The sequence below is a fragment of the Aplysia californica genome, unplaced genomic scaffold (genome assembly GCF_000002075.1).
Source record: "Aplysia californica isolate F4 #8 unplaced genomic scaffold, AplCal3.0 scaffold01766, whole genome shotgun sequence".
NCBI lineage: Eukaryota > Metazoa > Mollusca > Gastropoda > Aplysiida > Aplysiidae > Aplysia > Aplysia californica.
The window spans coordinates 19,244-27,822 of NW_004799036.1; the positions used below are offsets into that span (position 1 = coordinate 19,244).

An 8,579-nucleotide genomic window follows, 5' to 3' on the forward strand; every position below is an offset into this window, starting at 1 on the left:
CTCAACACATAGCAAAAGTAGCAAACATTTACTCAACACGTAGCAAACATTTATTCAACACGTAGCAAAAGTAGCAAACATTTACTCAACACATAGCAAAAGTAGCAAACATTTACTCAACACGTAGCAAACATTTATTCAACACGTAGCAAAAGTAGCAAACATTTACTCAACACATAGCAAAAGTAGCAAACATTTACTCAACACGTAGCAAAAGTAGCAAACATTTACTCAACACGTAGCAAACATTTACTCAACACGTAGCAAACATTTACTCAACACATAGCAAACATTTACTCAACACGTAGCAAACATTTACTCAACACATAGCAAACATTTACTCAACACATAGCAAACATTTACTCAACACATAGCAAACATTTACTCAACACGTAGCAAACATTTACTCAACACGTAGCAAACATTTACTCAACACGTAGCAAAAGTAGCAAACATTTACTCAACACGTAGCAAAAGTAGCAAACATTTACTCAACACGTAGCAAACATTTACTCAACACGTAGCAAACATTTACTCAACACGTAGCAAACATTTACTCAACACGTAGCAAAAGTAGCAAACATTTACTCAACACGTAGCTAACATTTACACAACACGTAGCAAACATTTACTCAACACGTAGCAAACATTTACTCAACACGTAGCAAACATTTACTCAACACGTAGCAAACATTTACTCAACACGTAGCAAACATTTACTCAACACGTAGCAAACATTTACTCAACACGTAGCAAACATTTACTCAACACGTAGCAAACATTTACTCAACACGTAGCAAACATTTACTCAACACGTAGCAAACATTTACTCAACACATAGCAAACATTTACTCAACACGTAGCAAACATTTACTCAACAAGTAGCAAACATTTACTCAACACGTAGCAAACATTTACTCAACACGTAGCAAACATTTACTCAACAAGTAGCAAACATTTACTCAACAAGTAGCAAAAGTAGCAAACATTTACTCAACACGTAGCAAACATTTACTCAACACGTAGCAAACATTTACTCAACACGTAGCAAACATTTACTCAACACGTAGCAAACATTTACTCAACAAGTAGCAAACATTTACTCAACACGTAGCAAACATTTACTCAACAAGTAGCAAAAGTAGCAAACATTTACTCAACACGTAGCAAACATTTACTCAACACGTAGCAAAAGTAGCAAACATTTACTCAACACGTAGCAAACATTTACTCAACACATAGCAAAAGTAGCAAACATTTACTCAACACGTAGCAAAAGTAGCAAACATTTACTCAACACATAGCAAAAGTAGCAAACATTTACTCAACACGTAGCAAAAGTAGCAAACATTTACTCAACACGTAGCAAACATTTACTCAACACGTAGCAAACATTTACTCAACACGTAGCAAACATTTACTCAACACGTAGCAAAAGTAGCAAACATTTACTCAACACGTAGCAAACATTTACTCAACACATAGCAAAAGTAGCAAACATTTACTCAACACGTAGCAAAAGTAGCAAACATTTACTCAACACGTAGCAAAAGTAGCAAACATTTACTCAACACGTAGCAAACATTTACTCAACACGTAGCAAACATTAACTCAACACGTAGCAAACATTTACTCAACACGTAGGCACAAATCTTCAAACCACGTAAGACAACGCGACAAAACGTCCCAGAAAAAGGCGGCCAGTGCCAGCGAGTCACTCACGTTATTACGGTCGTCCAGCTGCAGCCAGTGGGCGGCCATGCTTCTTTTCCTCGGCTTTTTCCGGGCCGTCGCCTCCTTCTGCACCGACACAAGAGAGGTAACAACGTCAGGGGACAAACGGAACAACTCAGTATTAGTTTTAGTAAGTTTTACGGCACTTGCAACACAATATGGTCATATAAGTGATGAAGAATAGATTACGTGTTACAAGAGAGTAACAAACACAAAAAAGGAGGGGAGAAAAGGACGACAGATGTTTGATAGGAGAGAAGGAGAAAACCAGACCGGAGCACCCGCCAACCACCCACAACAACTCTTTGCCGTCAAACTTTTCATCACATAATACAGACCTGCCACTCTATGAAACCTCAAAATCAGGATCTCAGGGAGAAAAAATCGGGATTTGGTGAAAAAAAATCGGGATCATCAGCAAATCACCAAGGTGACTGCCAAAGCTGGCTTAAAATTTTTCCCGTGGTGTCCATAAATTCCTTGGCCTATTTGTCCTCTGTGTGTCTTTGTTTGTTTGCGTGCGCGTCTTTGTTTGTTTGCGCGCGCGCGTGTGTGTGTGTGTGTGTGTGTGTGTGTGTGTGAGCGTGTGTGTGTGTGCGTGCGTGCGAGTTATCATTATTTTTTGTAAATCCTGAAGCGTCGCGTCAAGCACTCCTAGTCCAAGTGTCTATACCCCCACCCCTACCAATAAGTCCCGGAATACATGAACTTAAGCTGACCCCGTCAACGGACGGTCCCCGACACGCAGAACTCACACGGCGATGATATGTCACGTGACGCGAATGCGCGATTGAAACAATTTCACTACATGTAACGGGTCCGACTAACTGCACGTTCACACAAAACACTCGGATGAGCGACAGTCGTTCCACTTCTAGGATAACGACGGCGGCCGACGACCAAATAATAATATACCAACAAATCTCTTGTCCCTCATAATGCGTTCAGACTTAACCAACGACAAAGGCCGTAAGTTAGTCTTGTCAGCGCAGTTATATGTAGTTGTGTGAGGGTTCGCGCAGTTATATGTAGTTGTGTGAGGGTTCGCGCAGTTACCAGACCTCGGACAAGGCTTGTTTTGAAAGTAACAGCGGAACAACGAATATTATCGATTATTATTAATTAAATGTCCCAAATTGTAACAGTTGCCAGGCTATCATCAGAGAATTCTGAGTGCGGGAAAAGATCACACACAACTTGGGGCGAGTCAACTACTAAATGCGGCATCGATATTTCGGGAAACAGTGCTCCGAGTTCCTACTGACAAAAAGTTCAACGGGTGCTTCCCGCGATAAAGGAGAAGGCAGAGTAAGTTTTTAGAAAAATCTGGCACAACAGCAGACTGGGACAAAAAATCGGGATACATGCGATCGAAATCGGGAGGATTGAGATTTGAGGCAAAAAATCGGGATATCCCGACTAAATCGGGATGAGTGGCAGGTCTGCATAATAGAAAAAAAAACAGTCAAAAGAAAAGAAGAATAAAGACAGTGTGACTGTGAGCAATCTCTTTGTGCTGTGACTGTGAGCAATCTCTTTGTGCTGTGACTGTGAGCAATCTCTTTGTGCTGTGACTGTGAGCAATCTCTTTGTGCTGTGACTGTGAGCAATCTCTTTGTGCTGTGACTGTGAGCAATCTCTTCGTGCTGTGACTGTGAGCAATCTCTTTGTGCTGTGACTGTGAGCAATCTCTTTGTGCTGTGACTGTGAGCAATCTCTTCGTGCTGTGACTGTGAGCAATCTCTTTGTGCTGTCACTGTGAGCAATCTCTTTGTGCTGTGACTGTGAGCAATCTCTTTGTGCTGTGTACAGGCAGACACTATCTTTGTGCTGTGTACAGGCAGACACTATCTGGACTTTGGGGCCTACAGATTCGGCTACTGGACTCGTAATCGTGAGGTTGTCGCTGGCCTACAGATTAGGCTACTGGACTCGTAATCGTGAGGTTGTCGCTGGCCTACAGATTAGGCTACTGGACTCGTAATCGTGAGGTTGTCGCTGGCCTACAGATTAGGCTACTGGACTCGTAATCGTGAGGTTGTCGCTGGCCTAGTGATTAGGCTACTGGACTCGTAATCGTGAGGTTGTCGCTGGCCTAGTGATTAGGCTACTGGACTCGTAATCGTGAGGTTGCGGGTTCGGGGGTTCGCTGCGGGCCCGACATTGTGTCCTTGGGAAAGACACTTAACACGAATTTTCCTCACTTCACCCAGGTGGGAATGGGTACCCGGCTATAGACAGCGAAAGATCTTGTCAGTATGTTAGTGTTTCAGAGCCTATAAATGGCTGCTTGCACTGTATGCTTTCCAAGAAGTTGAGGTTGTTTCAGAATGCTCTCATGTCTGCTGGGGTAATAGTATAGATTGTGAAGCACATAGAGCTTGCTGTTGAGCGGAGATTTGCACTATACAAATGACTATTATTATTATTACCAATATATTTGTGCTGTGTACAGGCAGAGACTATCTGTACCTTGTACCAATAGGCAGATACTATCTGTACCGTGTACCAATAGGCAGAGACTATCTGTACCGTGTACCAATAGGCAGATACTATCTGTATCTTGTACCAATAGGCAAATACTATCTGTACCGTGTACCTAAAGTCTTACAAATGAAACACAAACCGTCGAAGATATTAGTTCGATACATCATCATTCTCAATCATTCGTTTCATCGTCGTTCATTTCACAAACGGTCAGAATTTACCTCACGAGTACCTTACACTTACACTCCACACACACAAAAAAAAACCAACAACTGGCAAGCTCCACTCCTATGTCCCCCATGATGGACACACACAATCTTCCCCTCCTCTGGGTCCCCCATGATGGACACACACAATCTTCCCCTCCTCTGGTCCCCCATGATGGACACACACAATCTTCCCCTCCTCTGTCCCCCATGATGGACACACACAATCTTCCCCTCCTCTGTCCCCCATGATGGACACACACAATCTTCCCCTCCTCTGGGTCCCCCATGATGGACACACACAATCTTCCCCTCCTCTGGTCCCCCATGATGGACAGACACAATCTTCCCCTCCTATGTCCCCCATGATGGACACACACAATCTTCCCCTCCTCTGGTCCCCCATGATGGACACACACAATCTTCCCCTCCTCTGTCCCCCATGATGGACACACACAAGCTTCCCCTCCTCTGTCCCCCATGATGGACACACACAAGCTTCCCCTCCTCTGGTCCCCATGATGGACACACACAATTTTCCCTCCTCTGGTCCCCCATGATGGACAGACACAGTGACTTCCTCCCCACCTTCTCCCTCCTGGATCTCTTCCTTCCCCTCCAGATTGCCTCTCCGTCGTGATATTCTCGAATGTGCTGAGTCAGGTTTTTCTTGTAAAAGAACACCCGCCCACAGCCCTCTCGGTCACACGTCAGCGGTTCCCGGGCCTCGCTGTGTGTCTTCAAGTGTTGGTTCAGGTTTGACTTTTGCTTGAAGATTTTGCCGCAGATTTGACATTTGTTCTCTGGGGAGGAAAAGTCACAGAGTGGCAGAAAAAAGGAATCAAGTTTTCCGACATCATTCAACTTTGCACAAATGTCAAGTGTCTGTTCACTTCCCTCATTACTGATATATCAGAGAGCCCAGGGCACAAAACAAAGTATATTTGGTAAACAGTTGAACAAACTAGCCCACACATTAATAAACAGTTGAACAAACTAGGCCACACATTAATAAACAGTTGAACAAACTAGGCCACACATTAATAAACAATAAACAGTAGAAAAAACTAGGCCACACATTAATATTCTCATGTTAGTTTTTGTAAGAGTTTTACGGCATTCACAACTACATAAGGTCATATGAGCGCCAGAAGATTAGAGGCGTTACAAGAGAGTAACAAACATAAAAAAGGAGGAGGGGAGATAAGGACGATAGATGTCTGATAGGAAAGAAGAAGCAAACCATACCAGAGCACCCGCCAACCACTCACTGACAGATGTTTGATAAGAAAGAAGAAGCAAACCACACTAGAGCCCCCGCCAACCACCTGCTAATATTCTCAATCTGTGTATCAATCCCACATGCTCAAGAAATATTTGGTTCAAACTCAAATTGTCAATGTAGAACCCAGGGGGAACAGGTACATCACACCTGGTTCTGACTGTCCCAACAAACCAGGGGGAACAGGTACATCACACCTGGTTCTGACTGTCCCAACAAACCAGGGGGAACAGGTACATCACACCTGGTTCTGACTGTCCCAACAAATCAAAGATGGAAAGTTTTTTTCTCTCTCCTGTAAAATGTTGTCGTCTGGACGAAGTACATCAGGACAGCTTGCTGTTGACACAGACAGACAGACAGACAGACAGACAGCCAGCCAGCCAGACAGCCAGCCAGCCAGCCAGCCAGCCAGCCAGCCAGCCAGCCAGCCAGACAGACAGACAGACAGACAGACAGACAGACAGACAGACAGACAGACAGTTACCCAAGACATGTGCCTCAGACTTGTGTTTGCGTAGCGCCGTCCAGTTGGTGAGTACCTGGTCACAGCCTTCCACGTCACACGGGTATCCTGGGGGGGGAGAACAGTGGGGTGGGGGTGGGGGAACAGTGGGGGGGGGGGGGCAGTGGGAGACAGTGCCAGAGTTTTAGTTTTGTTTTAGTAAGTGTTTTTTAAAGTTTTAGTAGAGGTTTTACGGCGCTCGCAACTGCATAAGGTCATATGACCGCCAAGGGGTGGATGTCAACAGAGAAGTCCAAACAGGGAATCAGACTTACTCTGCTCACCTCTCTAGCCTCAACAGCACAAAGTCTGCTTCGATTATCAAGGCACCCCCCGGAAATAACGGGTCACAAGAGAGTGACAAACATATAAAAGAAGTAGAGGGAAATGATGATAGTAAGGATTAGGAAAGAAAAAGCAGCAGTTCCCTGTTGTAGATCAGGCACAGTTATGAGCATGGCATTGATGAATCAGTCCATTTACAATTCTACTTTGCATAAGAACAGGTTCTTCTTGTAAGAGTTTTACGGCACTTGCAACACAAAGAACAAGTTAATGTCCCCCCTTTGGGAATGGCCTAAAGACACTTCAGTCAGTAGCACCGCCCGGGGGGTGGGGGTGGGGGGGGATTGAACGACGACCTTTGTAGATGACACAATTACCTTTTTTAAAGTCTTAGTAGAGGTTTTACAGCGCTCGCAACTGCATGTCATATGAGCGCCAGAAGATTAGAGGTGTTACAAGAGAGTAACAAACATAAAAGAAGAAGGGGAGATAAGGACGATAGATGTGTGATAGGAAAGAAGAAGCAAACCACACCAGAGCACCCGCCAACCACCCACACAATGACCTTTGCAGATGACACAATGAGCTTGGCAGACGAGACAACAATGGCCTTGGCAGACGTGACAAGGACTGACCTTTGTGGACCTTGAGGTGGTGGGTCAGACGGTTGGGGAAGACGAACGTTCTGTCGCAGCCTTCCACGGGGCACCTGACGAGCACAAGAAAACCCCCTGTGGCCACACCGCAGATTGGCCGTCTCTGACTCATTCCGTGCTACAGACGAGAGTACTCATGAAACCTGGGCCCCGCCCACATACCAGTGACGAGAATACTCGCCAAACCTGGGCCCCGCCCACATACCAGAGACGAGAATACTCGCCAAACCTGGGCCCCGCCCACATACCAGTGACGAGAATACTCGCCAAACCTGGGCCCCGCCCACATACCAGTGACGAGAATACTCGCCAAACCTGGGCCCCGCCCACATACCAGAGACGAGAATACTCGCCAAACCTGGGCCCCGCCCACATACCAGAGACGAGAATACTCGCCAAACCTGGGCCCCGCCCACATACCAGAGACGAGAATACTCGCCAAACCTGGGCCCCGCCCACATACCAGTGACGAGAATACTCGCCAAACCTGGGCCCCGCCCACATACCAGTGACGAGAATACTCGCCAAACCTGGGCCCCGCCCACATACTAGCGACGAGAATACTCGCAGTCTGTCTCGCTAAATCTATAGAAAGAATTTCTCTCTCTAAACCATTCAAAGTTTTTTTAACTAATCGTGATGCACTATGGGAAAGGTCAAGGAGATATTTTTCCACTCAAACAGCCATTGAGCCCACTAGTTTGGATTGATTTTCCCGGGTTGACCTAATTTCCTGTTGCCATGACAAAACTGGCCAGTAGATGAGGGGAGTTCACTGGCGGAGCGCTCGGCACTGAATGAGTTCCTCCTTTGTTGTCCTATGCCCGTCGTGGAAGTCAGCGAAACTTGTGGCTCCTGGCCGCCCATATGGCATGACAGGTACGTCTCCTTATTCACCGGGCTCCCATTCCTCTGAGCACAATTTGTTTTCAGGAATTAAAAATGAACATATCAGTACCACATTTGCTGGTTTTTGTTTACCGCTGGGCTTGCAAACCATTGATAAACATAGAAGGGTAGGTTGATCAGCTGAGAGTGACCATACCACGACCTACTTTTTGTAGTGACTAACTTGTAACAAGGGAGAGTGACCATACAAAGACCTACTTCTTGTGGTGACCATACCACGACCTACTTTTTGTAGCGAGTTACTTGTAACATGGGAGACTGACCATACAAAGACCTACTTCTTGTGGTGACCATACCACGACCTACTTTTTGTAGCGACTTACTTGTAACATGGGAGAGTGACCATACAATGACCTACTTCTTGTGGTGACCCCCGGAAAGACTTACTTGTAACATCGCAGGGCCAAAGAGAGCGCTCCCGTGTGTGTCAAGCGATGCGAGACCAAATGTTTCTTCTTGTGAAACACCTCGCCGCATCCTTCCTCCGGGCACTGGGGAGACACACGGTCAGTGGG

At 45.6% G+C, this 8,579-nt stretch overlaps 1 protein-coding gene across 1 annotated transcript in view; it reads right to left on the minus strand.

The window, feature by feature from the left end:
- The window catches only part of LOC101864590, a gene marked incomplete in the record, with an annotated part of 24,495 nt that overhangs the window by 7,778 nt on the left and 8,138 nt on the right, over positions 1 to 8,579 (minus strand). Inside the window, 5 exon segments of the mRNA XM_013090980.2 lie at positions 1,723 to 1,800; positions 5,016 to 5,230; positions 6,197 to 6,283; positions 7,135 to 7,208; positions 8,452 to 8,555. Coding sequence (XP_012946434.1) covers positions 1,723 to 1,800; positions 5,016 to 5,230; positions 6,197 to 6,283; positions 7,135 to 7,208; positions 8,452 to 8,555 — 558 coding nt within the window.